General features: G+C 41.8%; 1 protein-coding gene across 2 annotated transcripts; it reads left to right on the top strand.

Moving 5' to 3' along the window:
* Positions 1-4523: 4523 nt before the first annotated feature.
* Positions 4524-18183, top strand: TMEM114 (transmembrane protein 114). Of its 2 annotated transcripts, XM_021539918.2 has the most exons (4): positions 4524-4707; positions 5810-5890; positions 14326-14463; positions 16997-18183. In XM_021539918.2, the coding sequence occupies exons 1-4, from the start codon at positions 4524-4526 to the stop codon at positions 17227-17229; spliced, it is 636 nt and encodes a 211-aa protein (XP_021395593.1). In that variant the 3' UTR covers positions 17230-18183. The 2 variants fall into 2 exon arrangements, with proteins under 2 accessions (XP_021395593.1, XP_021395594.1); XM_021539919.2 differs by lacking the exon at positions 14326-14463.
* Positions 18184-19717: the final 1534 nt, after the last annotated feature.

Here is a 19717-nt window from a genome sequence, read left to right as displayed (position 1 = left end):
GTCCGCCGTAGCTGTTGGAGCTGTTTTATCTTTCAGCAGGAGGATCTTGTTCAAAAGCGGCCATTTACATATTGATTACCTCATTAGCATATGATGCTAATGTCAACTGCTATAGATGATCCTTGTATTTTTCATGAGTACTAGGAAGTATTAGTCAATGCATAAAAAACCCTTGGAATATAATTTATAGTCTGTATCTATTTCTAGATGTCTCCTTATCATCTGCCTCCCTCAACAAAAGCTAATAATTATTAAAATAATTATTAAAACAATTAAATAATCTTTCCCTATTTTTACAGTCAAGAGTTTTGAGTGGCAATTAAATGGAAAACACAGAAGCCATTCAGCTATCTCATTGCAATTACTGTGGGGAATTCTATTGGATGACTATCTGACAAAAATGCTTTGGAGATTTGTTCCCTTTTAACCGTCTCCTGTGAAAGAGCAGAACATTATTTTACTTCCCTTGGTGATACACTGCCACATAAATTATTACTGCGGTGTCTCTCTCTTCTGGCATGTTCCTCACTGCTATGGAGCACTAAGCAGGCAAAGCAGATTACATTTGTCATGAAATCTCACCAGTCTGCAGCAAGAGGCACTTACTGGTACACAGGTTTAGCATAATTAGAGAAGTAGCTAAAAAGCTGTGTTACATGGGCACTTATAAACACAAAGGTACATTATGTGAGAAATGGATTTCTTAAAAAGCAATGCTGCTGCAATTGCTTTTCTAAGAATTGCTGATACTTCGTTTCACATATGCATAATATTTGGGCAAAGCAGGAATATCTTGTGGCTGCAGAAGATGTGCAGCTACAGGTGTTACAACATATAACATAACATAACATAACATAACAAACATAACATAACATAACAAACATAACATAACATAACACAACACAACATAACATAACATAACATAACATAACATAACATAACATAACATAACATAACATAACACAACATAACACAACATAACATGATGAAAATTGTTTAGGGACATGCAGTTTCTGTACTACACACAAGAGGGCTTGGGCAGTAAATTCCTGTACCTCTTTTAAGGATGGACCTCAGTTACATTCCTGATTTCCTCACAGCCATGTGACCTAGGAATTTGTTTAAATTTAGCTTACATGCCAGACAACTTTACCAAAGTTTAATTGCTTGTTTGGAATGATGAATTGGGCCAGTTTCATCCATTGATCAAGTACTAAGAAGCTGTACTGGTTACTTCAGGTATGTCCCTCCTGCAACCCCCTTTGAATTCAATGGGTTTTTTTGGCAGATCAGGTAATATTGAGTAAGAGTCGGGACCTTGTATATCTTGTAGTCTCTCATCAGAGATAAATTGTGACTAGTCAGCCCTTTTTTAAATTCATTGTAGGTTGTGACTCTTCAAAACTGAATGGGTACAAGTGCATGATGAAAAGATTAAATTTGTGAAGGAATAGCCAAGCCTCATATCAGCCAATCAGTAGTTATTAATTTCCAAGGGCAGAAAATCTGAAAATTATAATAATGTATATTGTCTAACAGCTTTTCTCTTTTGAGCCACAGGGGAAGTAGTTGTGGTAAGTTTAAAAGAACAATAAACTCTAGAATCCCGTTAGCTTTACTGGAAGAATGAATGGTAAAACTGTTTGAATTTAATTCTTCACTCAACAAAAATAACACCATCAACAATAACAAAACCAAACCAAACCAACAAAACAAACAAACAAAAAAAAAAAAAAAAAAACAAAAAAAAACAGGAGAAAAAAAAAAAAGTGATATTTCCTGGAAAAGGATTGTGAATGAAATGAGGTGTGTTGATTGTGCTTGTCACCATGGCAGGAATTAATTACAGTCATTGGTGCACACTTGCACTGACTGGCTTTCCTACAGTCAGGGGGGTAAACATCGTGGGAATCCCTCCCTTCTTCAGTTTATAAATAATCTACTTCTAGTAATGCAGTCACCTCTTCACAAATACAGACAGGGCAGAGGAAATGAAATAAAGAAGCACTGGGGAAATCTAAGGAATGCAGTGGGATTGTGCTGCACCTGAACAGCACAGGTTCAGAACAGTTGAGAAGGAACTGCCCTAGAGATGCATTTTACCTGGGAAAAGTCCTGGGAAGCAAAGCTGGTGATTCCCAGAGCACCACGAAACCTCCAGCACCCAGCCAACCCTGCGAGCAGAACAGAGAGGGTAAAAGTTGCTTACAGAAGCTTTGCCATGCTCAGGCTTGAGGAGACTGATAATCTTGCTGCATCACACTCTGGGGACTAATAATTGACTGCAACTTTGAGAGCATATTCTGAATTATCTTTGTTATTCTGCACAGCAGATTGACTTTGGCAGACGCAACCAACACCTAGTCTATGCAGTGTTCTTTCTCTATAAAGCTAAGCCTAGATTAAAATTTTGACTCTTTTATGGTAAAGATCCTAATTTAACATTGAAAGACCTCAGGAAATTGAAACTGCGTCTCTAGAGAAACTAATTTGCACTACTGCTTTTTCCTTTCATTATAATCATTTCCCAATGAATACATGAAATTGTTTTGTTAACTATGTTCTTAGTTTTCTGACTTTGCAGGAATTATTTGTTCCCTAGCATGGCAATGAATGCCTAAAAAAATTACAGTGATGTGGGAATTAAATCTTTATGTAGTGTTGATTTACTCTTGATATAAATGCTCGTCAGCAGTCTGGTCAAAAAAGGACCTGGGGTTAGCAGGCTCTAACTTAGGTTTACTGCAAAGTCGGTCTAGACAGAGTCTACAAGGACCTCTGCACATCTTGATGGCTAAAATTGATTATTTAATAATGTTTCTAAAAATAAGCATATTTACAAACTTTGTGGGCCCCAAGATTAGAACAAAACCTCTCCAAGACACGGAGTATCACTGATGAGCATCTCATATCTGATTAACAGCTTGTATCCAGCTGGGTTAAATGTTCCTGCAGTTTTATAGCCTTTGCTTTCCCTTGGCTTTAACTGGGAGATGACAGTGGCAGATCATTGCAGGTGAGTGAGATTCAGGTGTATGAGTGCCTCTGATCAGATTTATGAGAAGAGAACTGATAAAACTTCTATCTAAGACATGGTATTTGTGGGGCTAATTTAAACTTCCAAGTAACTCTGCAAATGTAGTTGGAAAAAATAGAGACAAGCTTGGGATCCCCGTTAAGACTGGTGCCCCAAGGCTTGTTCATTTTGTCTCGCTGCGTTATTAGTCTAACAAAACATTTCACTTTGCTTCATTAACTTTGTATCACCCAAACACTGCAATTAAAAGGAGGTAGCAGCTGCCTGGTTTGTGGAACTACAGAGGCATTTTCACAGATTACAGATACATCTTGGAGATGTAAGAAATAGATGGCAAGAACTCAGAATGATGCTGTGGCTGCTTAACAGTGTATTCCTAAATATAAAGACTATTATATTCCCAGGCATATACACCTTTCAGTAGTTTTGCAGAGCAAAATGTGGTCTGTAGTGTTGACGACTACTCTGTTTATTGAAACACTCACTCTCAAGAAAAATGTCCCCTTTAACTGATCCTAGTGCTGAAGCCCTACTGGTTCACGATAGCTTGTTGCCATGGTTGGGTAATGATGTCACACATTCTGCCCAGTGTCCATGCCAGAAAATAAATGAAAATGACTTTTTTAATTACTCAGAGTTACTTAGCAATTCCCTGGAAGGCTTAAAGTGAATTGCAAGGGAAAAAAAAACCAAGATGCCCCGTTGACCCTGCCTGCACAGTATCTTTATGCCAGTGGAGAGACAAAGTAAAACACCAGAGTAAATTCTCTGCGGGTTTGAAAACAAGGTTCTGTTACTGAAATACACTTTGTTACTCAACAGATTTCAGCGGGCTGAATATGAGCAGGAGGCTGGGTGAAGTGTGGCTTTAGGGCTCCTAACATGAACACCTTTGTAACTATAGTTTCTGGAAGAGGGAGCTTGTCTCTTTCCCTCCATTGGTGACATTCGGACAGGAAAATGATCCTGAGCAGGGTACAGACATCACTACACCAGGTAGTAAATGCCACGCAACTGCTTTCTCCCACATCCCCTTTCAATTTGAAACCTAATTTGGGTTAGAACTGGCCTTTTGAAGTCGGCATCTGGAAGGCACAGAACAAGAGGGAATCTCTCGTAAATATACCAGAAAGGCTGCAGGAGCACCAGCGCTGTCTCTGCTCCCCAGACCTCGCCTTCGGCTTCCTCCTCCGCTCACATCGGCGGTGTTTGGAATGCGGGCGCTCTCTCCCCTCCGAGGCGAGCCCGTCCCGCCGCTGCCGGAGCGGCCGGGATCCCCGTGCCCGTGTTTTTGGCAGCCCGTCCGCGTCCGCGAGCAGCGCGGGCGGGGGCTCGCCCGGGCCCGGGCCCGGCGGCCGGGGCCCCGCGGGGTCTCTGCGGGGCCGGGCCGGGCCGGGCCGGCCGCGGGGTCCCCGGTCCGCCCGCGGGGCGGGGCGCGCTACCTGCGCGGCCGCGGGGCCGGGCGAGGCGCGGCGGCGGCGGCACCATGAGGGTTAACTTGGGCGCGCTCTCCCTCTTCGTGGCCCTGGTGGGACTTTTGAGCTTCATCTTCCTCGTGGTGGCCATCGCGACCGACTTCTGGTACATCATCGATGCCTCCAAGCTGGAGGCGTCCCGGAACGGCACGGACGCGCTCAGCTCGCACTCGGGGCTCTGGCGGACCTGCCGCGGTGAGTGCGCGGGCGGCGGGCCCGGGCAGCGGAGCGCTCCGCCCGCGGGTCGGGGCGCGGGGATGCGGGGTCCGTCCGGCTGTGGGCATGCGGGGTCAGGCTGAGGGGACGCGGGGATACGGGGATGGGTGTGCGGGGTCAGGCTGTGGGGACGCGGGGATGCGGGGATGGGGATGCAGGGTCAGGCTGTGGGGATGCGGGGATGCGGGGATGCGGGGTTAGGCTGTGGGGATGCGGGGATGGGGATGCGGGGATGGGGATGCGGGGTCGGCCCGGCTGCGGGGTCCGGCTCGGGGACAGTGCCCGCTGCCCGCGGAGCTCCGGCTCTACCTGCTGCAAGGGACGGGCGCTCCCCGGCCGTGCCCGGATGCCCGGACCCGCGGGCAGTGCCCTGTCAATACCTCCCGTGTCACTTGCCCAAGGAGACATGGGGAGAGCGAATTTTCTGCTCCTGTAACCTGATTTTACATTAACTTTTAATTCAAGATAATCTAATAAGCATTAACTGTTTGGAAGGAAGGAGATGTCTTTTCATTTGGCTCAGGAAATTAAGGGGCAAAAGTTCTGGGTTAAAGCCATTGAAATTATAAGTAATAATATAACAAATAAAAACATAAACACTATCTAGTTTATTTACCTAAACAACGCAATTAATTTAAATATAAGTATTATTATGTATCATAATATAGGATTATGATAATCCTATAAATCAATATATAGGATTTTACCCATGTAGTTAATTTATATGCTAGGCATTTAACTTTTGGCTTTGATTCCACTCTTAAAAGGCAGGAGTAAGTAATGTTTGCCATAGGCAAGAAAGGATGTTGTTTCCAGAGGAGCAGGGAGAAGGAACAGGTTACAGGAATTGGCTCTTTGCATTCCCGTTGCAATGAGCTGATGTTTCCCTGTTGACTCCAGTGGTCAGGCCCCACGGGAGCAGCTGATGCTGCATGCTGAAAATCCCCTCATTTCCTCCCCTACCTAGGAGTGGCTGTTTTGGAAGCAGCTGGTATTATATGAATTATATGTACATGCAAAGAAACAAATATATCTGTAGCAAACAGATATAATAGTGTATTTCCCCCCCTTTTTCTAATAGTGAGGAGTGAATGTTACCCTCTGATAAACCCCTTCTGGCATGAAAATGCGAACATCACCGATTCACACAGACAGCTTTTGTGTGAGTAGCATTTATATTATTTTATATTTCCATTCATCCTCCCCTCCCTCCCTGGCCACTTACAAGGACTCATTTCTGATTCAGAGGGAGAAGTCACTGAGAAAGTGTTTTGACTCTGTTTCTGTACAATATCTGTCACTGCTGTGGTCTTTAAGTGTATTTACTGTTGAAATAACCATCTATTTGATGACAAGTTCAGCTAATTTCTTCCACAGGAGCACAACCTCTCTGACTGGAATGGCACAGGAAGGTACACAATTGCCAAAAATAAAGGGCAAAAGTGTTCACAATCACCTCAAAGCAGTTTGATCACTGAAATGCTTAAGAACACATTTAAACTAATTTTAAACACAACTACTTTTCTAGCATTTCAGTGGGATTCCTGGCATTGATAAAAGACTTAAGTATGGGAGAATTTAGGAAAATAAATCAATTACCAAAAGCAGTGTTCAAAGTCTTTGAAGAACATCGTGTTCAAAAACATTAGGTTTCAAATATATTTTCTTATTTTTCTTTAGATTCATTTGTCAGTGCCAGGATGTTTTCAAAAAGTCCAAGTGGAACATTTTCAAATACTTACAAGTATCTCCTAGAAGATGATTTACCATCTTCGCATCATATATTTGGCATAAAACTTTCCTCACACACTTTTGTGTATGGGTTGGTTTTTTCCAATTTTTTTATTTCTTCCTGACTCTGCAGAATACATTTATTTGTCCTGTTTCTTAAAATGGACCATTTTCAAAACCAGCCATTCCCTGGGCTCCAGAGGGGTTTAAAGGGTCTTTAGTTTCTTGGAGCAGCATCTGGTGGTCCAGCAGCCATATAAACACATCAGCAGGGTCAGGACTTAGAGCCCAGCATGTCTCTCTGTGCTTTCCAATAGGAAGTGCCATTTCTTTCATCTTCCAGGCTCCAAACAGAGGCTGCAGCTGCTCCATGGGTCTGAAATCAGTGGAGTCTGAAATCAGGGATTGTCTGCTGGATCACTCGAGCCTTTGAGGGCTCAGCACTTTAACTGAGCCTGCCTGATCATGTTTTAAGTGTTGGCATCTCCACCGTTATGTTGGTGATAGTCCAACATTTCAGGACGAAACAATTTGCTTTTCAAAAGTTGTGTGCATATTTGCAAAAGGTTATTTTTTTCAGGTAAGAGATTGCAGGTCTTCAGTTAAATAAAAAAAAACAAACCAAAAAGCAGCACTCTTTCGGTTATAAAAATGATGTTGGCTTGGAAACAAAGGATGGCTCTTTGTGAGTCATGAAGTGTAAGAAAATAGTGGATATGAATAAAAATTGTATTAATAATTATGTTTACAGACTCTTCAGGGCCTTGGAGAGTTTTTTTCTCTCGCTTTCACATCAAACACTGTTTTCATGTTCCTGGAAAAAGACTTCAAGTCTGCAAAGACACTTGCATATTTTATTATAAACAGGCATAGACTGCCTAAAAGTGATGAGAGAAGAAATCAAATATCTTTGATTTCTCTTCAATTGAAATAACCTGCTATGTTTGATTGGAATGCCCTACTGAGTTAACTTTTTGATTTTTTTGCTCAGCTTCAATGCAGTTTCATTGTGGTGAGGCTACAGATCCTCAGCAGTTGCAGCTGAACATAGAAAGTACCATGTCAGTACTTCTTCCTTCCAGGAAATACAGATCTTTTTAAGTGATATCTAGATTAATCAGGTCCTGAGATAGTACCTTGTACATCAGCTTTACTCTTCTCTCTTGAATGTTTCTGACTGGCCACTGAATCATATTTAGGCAGATCATGGCAAACCATCTTCATCTACAACACATTTTAACAAGAATTTTAGAGGGCAATTCTGTGATCATGGATTGCAGTGCAGTTACAGCAGATTCTTCATCTGCTGTTATATGTGGCAAACAAGATAATTGCACAGCTTTAATTGGTTACTTCACAAAAATGATATTTTTCCATCCGTGTGCCTGGGAAGGTGTTTGTGGGGCACAGTCACGTGGGATTAATCTCATTCCATCTAGCTGTACACTCATATTTCTCACTGTTTGATTGGCACTGAATTTCATGAGCTCTGGCAACATCAAACCTATTTCTTTTTGATTATTCCCAAAAAGACTTCAAAGGACTGTCCCCTAAAGTAGGCACTTAAGTAACACATTGGTCACATCCCTCATTCTCCAGAGTTTGAATGCACTTCCTGGCATGTCTGAGCTAGACACAAATAGCAAAGAGATTGGAGAAAGTCTGGGCCTAAGGGGAAACAGAAGTGCTGGCCACTGCCAGAAGACAAACCCTTCATTAGGGAATGAAAAGCCTCCATGGTCCCTTCCTCCACATTTGCAATACCTCCCCTATTCATCCCAGCAGATTCCTTTTAGCTTTATTGTGTACTTCAAATTGAGCTCCTGGCAAATTAAAATAATTGGGTACATGAGTTAAAACCCTGTGCTAGCAGCAATATTACCCAGCCCATCAATCTAGGGCTTGCTAAGCCTGGGACTGTGATGTATTTTCACATCACAGTGCTCTGGAGCTGCTCCTCTAATGGATTGGACACAAAAACACTCTCTCCTCTTCATTAGCCTTCCCTTTCTTCTCTTACCACTCCCCACAGCTGAACATGCAGTGTATTCCCTCCCTCCCCTCAAATGGATAAAATAATTTCCTATTACAGATTGCACTATGGCCTGGTTATTTGTTTAAAACAACAGCCATTGTCTGAAGAAAAATACCACTTGACTGCCTACCACTAGCTTTTCTGAAACTTCTGCATTAATAAAATTCTTTTTCACTGGAGATGTACACTTTCCTCTGGCTCACACAGGAATAAAATGAAAGTATCACTTTCTATAATTTAGACAGTTATTAGAGTCTCTTGGTGACTACTAGGATTAAAGATAGCCCTCTGAAAATTCCCCTTAGAATTTAAATTTGTCAGCAAAGACACCCCTGATGTTTTGCTTTGCCATGTGTTCTCCTGTGCCAGCTATGGCAGACAAGCAGCAAGAGCAACATTTTTCATGATGAGCTGAATCTATCTCTCTCTAAATGACAAAATAAGGATGTCACTGACTTCAAAGGCAGCTGCATCGAATTCTGAGCAGCTTCTCCATTTTCCAGTAGCAGAAATGTAACATCCAAAATCAGATCTAGATGTTGAGGAGCACACACAGAGAGAGGGAAGCTGCTGAGTAGAAGGAATGGCAGTGCTTAATCAGCTGAAACCTTTTCCCCCAGAGTTTGAGCTTTCTAAAAGAATTTCTTAAAAGAAAGGAGAAACCCAAACAAGAAACCTCAACTTGTTATACTGGTGAAAAGTTGCTCTTAGACATTTTTGTCATATAAATATTTTCCATTTATCAAAGCCTATGTCATTAATAATGAATAAATGCCATTACAGATTTAGCTGAAGGCAGCACCAGTGTAATCCTCGCAAAATGAAAAATACTGTAAATATTTCTATTCAAAACCACACCATTTCTCTTGAATCTCAGCTTTGCACTTGAGCTGCTGCAGGGTCCCACCAGCACTGCAGAGCTTGGGCTGAAGTTATGAAAAATAATGTGAGAAGAACAGCTTTTCTTTCTTACTTGTCTGTGTGACACATAAACCATCTCCATAAGGTACCTCCAAGGTAAGATTAAGCCTCTGGCAATCCTGATTTTTTGTCAGAGATTTGGACATTATGGCCAGTGATTGGTTTCCTTTTACAGGTCCATTTTTAGTGCTTTCCTCTATTTCTGACCCATCCAGAAATGAACACTTAATGGATGTGGTTTCCACTCATATTGTTTTTCCTGTTATAAAATCAAGACTGGAGCGTGCAGCTGCCCATGCACCACTGTTTTAAGTATTCTCCCCAGAGTATTTTTATTTTTTCTTTTTTAGACACGAATGTAACTGGAACCACAAGGCTGCAGACAAGTTCATGCTTCCTGCAGGGAAATGATCTTTGCAGCAGAGGCAGCTCTGATACCTCAGTTGTTTTAATGTAACAGCTGCCTTGGTTTCTTCCTCAACAAAATGGGTTTAATAGTACAGATAAACTTGTTTGGATTTCCTCACAGCATGTGGACCCTGTAATAGTCATGCACCAGCTGCTTTCACACTTCACCCTGCTCCATTTTTACTGAGTTGGAGTTTATAATGCTAGAAAGAATGCTCTATTCTTTGGCCACTGTGACATTTTTTCTTGAGGATTTACAGTTCTTTGCAAATTTTCTTTTGGTTTTAAGCTCCCAGAAGGAAACAGCTGGGGCTGGAGCAAGAGCCATTTCAGAGGCCAAGTGAAATAAGACCCAAATGATGCACACAGAAATTCTGGCTTAACTGGTCTGCTAGGTGTGTACCTGTTTCTGAGCAACAGTGCACTGTTCCTTCAGAGAGGTGCCAGTGGACATCTGCTCCAGTACTTGCTGTAGATACAACAGCAAATATATACAGAAATCCAGGATAACTGAGGCCTAACCAGTGACAAGTTCTGATGAATATTCTCATTTTCAGATTCATTGGTACCCCAGCAACAGCATGTGAGCCACAGTGCATTGCTCACATTCATCATTCTACCCATTCCTGCTACTGCAGATTTTGTCAGTGCCACCTGCTCCAGGACTAGCATAATTTTATTTCTGCTGTCTGCAATTGGTTTTCCTGTTTAGCTCAGAGATTTTTTGAGAAAAGCAGGAAGCCCAAAGATGTAATGCACAGACCAGAGCCTGGCTAATCATCCTGGAGACCCCTAACTCTGTGAGCAATCCTCCTCCATCACCTTTTCTCTGTTGCACAGCAGGGAACCCAGGCCTTCCTGTCCCTGTGGCCCAAGCCCAGAAGACTCACATTGAGCCACAGACAAGTTCTTTCAGTTGTTCATTGGTTTTGTAAGTTGTTTCCTTACTTTCTTCCTAGCAAGCAGGCCAGACTTTCTGTGTGCACTGTTTCTTCTTGGCTTTGCCAAGTCCTTCTGGAGCAGCCCCATCGGTTTTGACAAGTGCCAGGAGTCTGTTTCAGCTGGAGGCTTTTGTCTTTCTAACTGGCTGTGTAGTTACTGCTGGGCAACACAAACAGACCCTTAATTAAGCTCTTCTGAGCTGCTGCCATTTGGAGTATTTCTGATGAGGTGATATTACAGATTTCTAGGCACTATTTGCTATTATAAGCTGTGCAAACAAATCCAAAGTTAGTTTGAAGCAATTAAGCTGCAGGATGTTAACAGGAGATGATTAACAAAACTGCTGGGCTTGCACTTGCTTACTTCTGACACTGCGCAGTGTTTCTATTCCATTCCACACATTTCTCTCACAAACAACCCCTCAACAACTGTGTTGGGCGATAGTTTAGAGATGCCTGCCAAATTCTCAGTTCTGGACACACACTGCAGATGTCATTTTTACAGATATTTGGCCAGAGCTCTAGTAAAAGAGCTTTGGCTAACTAATGTAAAACTTCAGTAACCACGATTAAGCAATTTGATTATTTTTTGCTTCAAAGAAAGGGAGTGTTTTTTAAAAGTTTATGAGCTAGTTTCAGTATTTCCAAGATTAAACCATTGGATCTTTCATGTAATAGGGAACTCAGGTGTTGAGAAATAGATATGGGAAACTGAATTCTGTTTTATAACAAAGTGCACGTGCCTCTTCTTGTGCAAAATGCTTAGGGTGTTTTTTCTTTTTCCAGTACTAGAACAATTTCATCAATGTTAAGACAGTTATATGTTTATACATAATGTATAAATGTGTATTTCAACAGAAACTAAAAAAACACTAACATGACTGCAAAATGAATGTTTTAACTTCTTTCAAAGATGATTACTGAAGACAGAAGCACAGTAAAGATATTTTAAGTAATTTTGTTCTATAAACTAATTCTGTTCCTCTAATCAAGGAATATAATGGCATAATATCATATGCCAGATGGCATGAATTCAGATTTCTGAGTGGTTTCCATGGCAGCATTTTAGAGTAAGTTTCCCAGTCAGTTTCAGATTTCATAGTACAAATGAGTATTAGATATTGAACTAGAACACCGGAGATTAGAAAAGTACTATTTAACCAAATAGAATTCACTAAATATTTGATTTTTAAAAGCTACCAGTGATTAATGAGAAGTGTGATCCCAGCTGTGGGTAGGAAAAGTAAGGCTCTGTCACAGTGAGGTTTCTGGGTTTCAGCTGAGCTATCCCTAAACCCTATATTTTCACTGAAGAGGGCATAAAATCAGAGTTATTCTGATACTGCAATTGTCACAGATGATTAATGTAATCTAGGAAACTCCCAAGGATGCTCTGGTATGGTTTTCTTTTCCCTTTCCTTCCTCAAGTTCCATTCAGAGTGTGTTTTGCTCACCCACACATGTCCTGACTCAGGGTGCAGTAGCTGAAATCACACCATGACAGGAAAATTCACAGAATTGGCAAGTTAGTGCTGCTGTCCTGAGGTGGAGTTTGTCAGCAGTGACTTGGGCTGGTGAGGGACACCTGGAAAGTCACAAGGCAGAGAGCCAGCCATGAACTTGGTGATCTTTGTTCTCTCTCAGCAAGGCCAGCTCTGAGGACAGAGTTGCACCGTTCTTACTTTTATACTTTGCAAATGTTAACTGCATCCTCCCAAGGCTTTTTCACCTTTTACTGCTAAGATGACACATGGTTGTCAGAATGGTGGGGAATAATCAAAATGAGACCAAATAACCCTCAGCAAGCTCAAATGTGGCTGCAGACCACTCTTGTGCTGCTGCTGCCTCTGTGGAATACGAGAACTGAGTGGGTTCCCCATCTCTCTTCTGTCACCCTGTGCCTCATCCCATCCCCAGCCACCACCACGGGAAACTCCTGAGCCAAGTTCCATGGCTATGTCTCATCTTGGAGTTCAGCTGAGGTTTGCAGGCAGATTTGACATGCTGGCTTGTTCCCAGGAAGCTGAGGACTGATCTGGCTGTTGGCACTGAGAATTGCTTGAGGTCTGTGCTTGTTGGCCAGGAAAGCAGCCGTGGCCAGTTTTGCTGAAGGAGGGCCCAGGGAGCATCCTCAGCTTTAGAGTCAAAGAGGGGAAGTGCTCTCTTCAATGCAGAATGTTGAATTCATGATTTCTGAGCATCAGCTGGTTCTGATGTCAGCATATGTGGGACTGGAAACGAAAATATAATACCAGAAGCAGAAAAAAACTCCCAAAATTGTCCCCTCCCAAAACTTTGTCATTTGCCACTTTTTTTTGTTTTTGTTTTTTTGTTAACATGTTCTGTGCTACGCAAAACAATATCTGGAAACTACATTCTACTCAAGTACCAACATCAACAGTGTCTGCCTTGATGCCATGCAGACCCTGGCTAACCCTGGAACTGAACAGAGATGTACACAATTGTGTCTGATTTTGTATAGCTACTGTTGAGGATGAGCCAGTGGCAGATGCAGTAGCTCCAATTCCAAGGGCAGATACAGTGACTTGAAAAAATTATTTGATCACACACCAAGTGTGAGCTCTTAAGTGATTCCTTTTCCTAAGCTAATGGTGTATTGTTCCTCTGTGAAATTAAAAGAGACAATGAAGCCTACACCTCTTCAGAATATGGATTTTACATTTTCTTTTCACAGTTACTCTGCACTTTACTTTGGGATGAAAAAAATTGATACTGGAATTACTTTTTTTTTTTGTTATTATTCTAAAGTAAGGTTGGGTTGAATGTTGTGGATAGATTACATCAAAGGGAACAATGACACAATAATGGTTTATGATGGAAAAAAACCAGGGTGATATGAAAAAATACATAGCAACCCTCTGTTTACAGAGCTATTAAAATGTTATAGGGATCAAGAAAGACTAATGTAAAACATTTAGCATGGGAGGAAGCAAGGAGGATAGGTTAATGCACTTAGTGAAGCTGCTGTAGAAAACAGTGACAGACAGAACCAGAGCTGGATGGGAAAATTTACCTCTAGTTGATGGTCAGCTGCAGCAAAGGAAAAGGTCAGCAATTTGTTATATCAGTGCAGCAGAGGACACGTGTCAGGAGAGAAACCTTTAATCAAAGCTTGGCTGGGCCTCACCTCCCAGGCAGAGCAGTGTGATTCACATCACAGGGCTACTTCTCATTAAGGTTGCCAGTGCCTACGTGGTATGCAGGGCACCACCTGATATCCAGCTGGCTCAGGAGCTGAGGACAGTTTGATTGCTCATCTGTATCTGTGTAGATATATCCTCTCTCTCTATCTGTGGTGTCTGTTTGAATCACAGGCTGTAATCCTGTGAGGGTTTGTTCTGTTTGTTACCTTTACTTCCATACCATATGTTTGTCCCGCTGATTTACACTGAAAACCCAAGGGGTTGCCCAGTTTCTTGTTTGTGCAGCACAGAATGAGGCTTTGATCCTGATCAGGGGCTCTGCACTTAGTAATTATTGGTACATCCACTGACACCATAATAAAATATTCCAGTATTAACATTCTTCATTTTTCTTCAGATATGCACGGAACATTTGTCATCCTGATGCCCCTCAGCCTGATACTGATGATTTTTGGAGGAATGACTGGATTCATCAGTATTCTTGCCAGGGCCTACCTACTGCTGCTAATGACGGGACTGCTTTTCCTTTTTGGAGGTACTAAATCCAACTCCTGGCCTAACTGTTTTAGATAACAAGAGCTCGTATCTGGGAAACATCACTTTGTTTCCCAGGGAATAAAAGCAAGAATTTGCTTTCAAAATTATGCTGGTGTTCATTCACCTGGTGTCTGCTGGGGCCCTGGTTCAGGAACAGAGATACTTAGGAAAGGCAAATATCCCTCCTTGGGGAGTGAGACACCTTGGAACAATCTGTGTTTGCTGTGCCCATTAACACAAAAGATTCAATAACTTCTCAGCATGGTGCACAAATCTTTGCAGACAGGCTAATGGGGTGATGGAAAAGTGACCGTGGAATTACTAAATGGTAGGCTTGCACAGATTTTGCAGCTATTAAGAAAACGGAAGTTTTTAAAAAGGCATTTGCATTGAGTTCCTGAAAAGGGAATTCCTGGTTTAGCCTCACTGCTAGTTTTGATCTAGAGTGGTGTCCCCAAACTGTGGGTCACAAAAGGAAACCCCCAAAAGTTATTTTATTTGGAGTGTAACATTTCAATTTGAAGCTAGTAAAATACTTTTACACTTCCTTTTATATTTTTCTTTCCTGCTGTATCCAAACCCACTGTGTTTAGAAAGTTATTTATGAATTAAAAAACCTAAAACTATCCTGTCAAAGTAGGAAAACTGTGTTTAAATCTGCATCTTCTGTTTCAAACAGATTTTCAGTGCTATTTCACAATGTAACTTAAAATGGAAATTTTTCCTAGCAGAAAAGGGGATCCTCAGAATTGGCTCTCATCAACTGCTCATACAGTCCTATTTTTAAGAAGAAAATGCTAAGAGATTGCTGGAAGCAAATGCTGCTGTCTCAAAGCCTTGACTGAGCTTTTTAGTCTGAAGTGCTCTAACACCAACCAACCACCCCCCATTATGATTGTCTCCTAAAAAGAAAAGCAAGTTCTAATTCCTCAGAAGAGCAGAAAGCTGCATTCACTGAAAAGGCTGGTGGGAAACTGCTCCAAATAGTCAGTGAGAGATGAAAAGCTGTCAAGTGCCAAGCATGATTATCCCACTGGGGAGTGGAGCAGGCGCCTTTCTAAGCTGTTTGGGGCTGCAAAGAGGGAAAGGAAACACAGGATTGTCAGGAGAGGGCTTGAGGAGGTTCTGGGCATGCAGCTGGGCAGTGACCCAGGAGAACATGAACAGACTCAGGGTGGTCTTTGGCTGAGACCAGCCCCCCATCCTGCTCTGGCTGGGTGCACAGAACAGTTTTGTAGGACACTCAAATTCACAAAGTTCAGTATTAGGTAGCTCTGTCTCAGCAGAAAGATATTTGGAGATGCCATTCCAGAAATGTGGGTTTTTTTAAACCCTCAGAACTGATATGTTCCACTGGTCAGAACATCCTATAGGCTTCTGTTTCTTTTTTTTTTTTTTTTTTTTTTTAAGAGAATTTGCACAGAATTCAGTGCACCTTGTTGAAAATGTCAACAAATCAGTCTTTTCCATTTCTCCTGACAAAATGTATGAAGCAATTTCCCCCACTCCTTGCTGAGGACTAGAATAAGGTACAGGCATCAGATGATGGTTAAAATCAGGACTATGAGCATGAATTTGAACTGATGGATAACCCAATACCCTTCTATCTTGGTTTGCCGCTAATCAAACATATTTCTGGCAAAAAGGCATCTCATCAGGACTTACTGTAATTTAACAGAAAGCTGTATCAAAATTTTCTCTCTCAGAATCAAATCCACTATTTTGTCCTGAAAGTGTTTAGTACATACCTTCCCTAGGCTGCAGTCCTTTTATCCAGGGCCTTTTCTGCTGCTGATCCAGTAAAGGGTGATTTCCATCGGTGCCTGTCCTTTGACTGACAGGGATGTCAGGCTCAGGATGCAGTGTGTACCTGTTCCAGATGTGCCATTCTTTACATTTGTCACCTTTTGAACAGTCTTTTCATTCTGAAAGCATCTGGCTCCTTGTTTGAGTGCCCTTATTAATTTATTTGTAGTCTGTCCCAAAGGTGTCTTTGACTCAGGTATTTGGAAGGGATGGGCAGTCACGGCAGCACAGCACTTGGTGGGAGGTAATAGTTGAAGACTAACAAATTTACATTAAACACTCAAAACTGACAATACTCAGGAAACAGCCTCCATGCAGTGACCTGAAATGCAAGAATCAGTGTCTCTGTGGGCTTTCTTGCATACAGGGAGATAACTGTCCACAATGCTCAGCAGTGAGGAATCAGGCAACACTACAATGCAGTTCTGAAAAGAGATGCACCTGCATTAGATACCGGTGAAACACAGGACTCGATTTCTGTGAGGGAGGCTTGCTGCCAGGTGCTGTGGTTCAGTCTTTAACAGTGGGAACACATTATTCTCAGTGGACACAAGTAACCCTGCCTTTACTTCCCTCTCACCCTCATTGCCCAAGAAACCAACCTCAGGTAGATTTCAAAGATAATCTGTAAATATGGCCTGGCTAGATTACGAAGACCATATCCAATTGATTCTTTTTAGTTTCTTCAGTGGCTGCTAAGTAGCTGAACATGTTTCTCTTTTCAGCTCTTGTTACCCTTACAGGGATCAGTGTCTATATTGCATATTCAGCTGCTGCCTTCCAAGAAGCTGTTTGCCTCCTGAGGAGCAAGGATCTCCTGGTGGAAATCGATATCAGGTTTGGCTGGTCCCTGGCACTGGTCTGGATCTCCTTTGTGGCAGAAGTGCTCACTGGGGCCGTGTTCCTGCTGGCAGCAAGAGTGGTGGGTCTGAAACGGCAGCGTGAGCAGACTTTATGAGCAACAGGTGCCTTTGCAAGAACAGAGCCCTGCAGAGCCTGGAATTGGGATTACTTGGTCCATCTGGTCACTGGGGGCAATAAGAGTGCAAGGCTGAGTATCTTGTCAGCTGCTGTAAGCCTTTTTCCTCACAGGTGGCTGTAAAACACAAAGACTGGTAAATCAGTAAAACATTCCAGGTGTTGTCAATTAGGAAACCCTGGTGTCCTTAGGAGAGAGTGCATTGCAGTGTTTGTATTTCCAGAATAATTTCAGCTGGCAGCTCATCAGACATCTCCATTTGTTGCTTAGAACAAGGCAGATTTCTTGCTTTCTTTTCTCTTTTCTGCTGTCTCAGCAGAGTGCCTCGGAGTACCTTGCAGGCCAGATTTTGGTTTCTCCCAAGAGCTCTTAAAAGGATGTGGACTTGTTGCAGTGAGTGCAGAGGAGGCCATGAAGATTCTCAGAGGACTCTGGAGAGGGACTGAGAGAGCTGGGGTGGTTCAGCATGGAGAAGAAAAGGCTCTGGAGAGACCTTAAAGCCCCTCTCAACACCTAAAGGGGCTCCAGGAGAGCTGGACAGGGTCTTTAGACAGGTGGTTGGAACTAGATGATACTTCACATCCTTTCCAACCCAAACAATTCCAGGATCCTGCAATCCAGCAGATGGTAGTGGCTGTGATGCTGAAGTTCTGCAGTGCACTGCAAGAGAAAGATACAGCTGTTTTCCAGATGTTCTAACTGCTGGAGACAGCCCCAGTCTCTCAATGATCAGGCTACATACTGCCCTCCTTCAGCTTATTACTAGCTGCCTTTTCAACTCTGCAATTCAGGAGATGTATCTGATATATTTTCCAGTTTTTACTTTGCAGTTTTTATGATGCTTCTTTTTGATGAAGTTTGTGCACATGCTTTGTGCTGGAATGTTTATCTTGTGCTGAAACTCCTGAGTAAGCTGAACATGCAGGACACATGAAATTAATTTTGGGTGCCAAGCAATCTAGATTTTTCTCTTCAGTGCCCATTGATGTTACTGAAGGAATTTCCCCCTGGCTCCTGTGCTGAATAGATATTTGAATGTGATAACAGCTCCACTCCATTTCTGATAGATCATGTATTTCTGGAGCCTCAGCACTCTGCAGTTCAGGACTGTGCCTCAGGAGCTGCGTCAGGCACCCTCTGTCCCTTGTACATTCTCCAGCAGCACAAAGGGCATCATTCACCTACCTCTGTTAAACACCAGAACAATTTTACCAGTGTGTCCTGTGTTAAAGATTCACTCTGACCAAGCTCAGCTCTTAGTCCCAAAGTACCAATGCTTTTATGAAAAAATAGTGGCAGGGAGCTCCTGAGAGCTGACAGACTTTGGAGATAGAAGGGAGCATTTAATGCCATGCTGTGAATGGAGAACTGAGCCAGAAAACTTGTCCAAGGTGACATGAAACCAGAGTTTCTGAATCCTGGGCTAAGGCCTTACTTGTCAGATCTTGTGTGTTATTAGAATTAAATAGGGTTTAAAATCCTGATAGCCTGAGCAGTAGAAATTCTGTGACTAACTAATATAATTTTATAATTCTTAGTTGCTCCCACATTGATTTCAGGTATTTTCCATGTTGCCTTATGTTGGGACCATGTAATTGAGTCATTTTACAAGTTAAAGCATACCAAATCAGCTCTATAAGAAGTGTAAGGAAAAAATCCTTTGTAGTCAAAATTCCATGTGCTTAAGTGAATTATATAAAATGTAATTCTCTGTTTTGGTGCTGGTGAAACAATTTATAAAGCAATTTGTATGATGTTATTAATTCATATAAGCTGTAACAGTAAAATATCATCTGAGTTATTTTTTGAATGTTTATTACAGATGTTATTTTGAAGTGGTTTTGAGTGTTGTAAAATTAAATAAAATGACATCTCAGAGTGGGAATTATTTGCCAAGACATGAAAGAACTAAGATATTTATTTTTCTTTAACTTTTTCTGCAGATTTATTCTACTGTTTTTATAATGTTTTTGAAGTTCCTGTGTCAGATGTGGTAGGTATTAGAAAGATACTTACACAGCTGCAATATAAAATACTCAAGTGATCAAATCTAATTAGCAAGCCAATGAATCTCTTATTGAATTAGAGCAATTCTCATTTCCATGGCTCTCCTAAATTTCTCATTCTGGCTTCCTGCAATAACTGGCACAATGGTAATAAAGAGTATCTTCTGCTCCTGAACGTTTGCGTAACCCCTGAATTTCTCTGAAATTCTTTCTGAATACAAAGAACAAAAGATGGTTTGGAATAGTCAAATTAGCATTGAACATTTTGAAAAATCATACTGGGAAGAGGAAACATTCTAGAAAGGACTTTATGCAATTTGAAAAAATGACCTTATCAACTTCTTCCTCTTACTGAAATTAATGTTTATTTAATACCATGTTCTTTGTTATGTTTTCCCCAAAATACTTTACTGAGATGAGGAGAGAGACTGCTCCCATTACTTTCTGGTGAATTGCAAACT

Source organism: Lonchura striata, chromosome 16 (genome assembly GCF_046129695.1).
Source record: "Lonchura striata isolate bLonStr1 chromosome 16, bLonStr1.mat, whole genome shotgun sequence".
Classification (NCBI taxonomy): Eukaryota; Metazoa; Chordata; class Aves; order Passeriformes; family Estrildidae; genus Lonchura; species Lonchura striata.
Note: the sequence above shows the minus strand (reverse complement) of the source record. Positions and strands in the feature narration are given on the sequence as shown.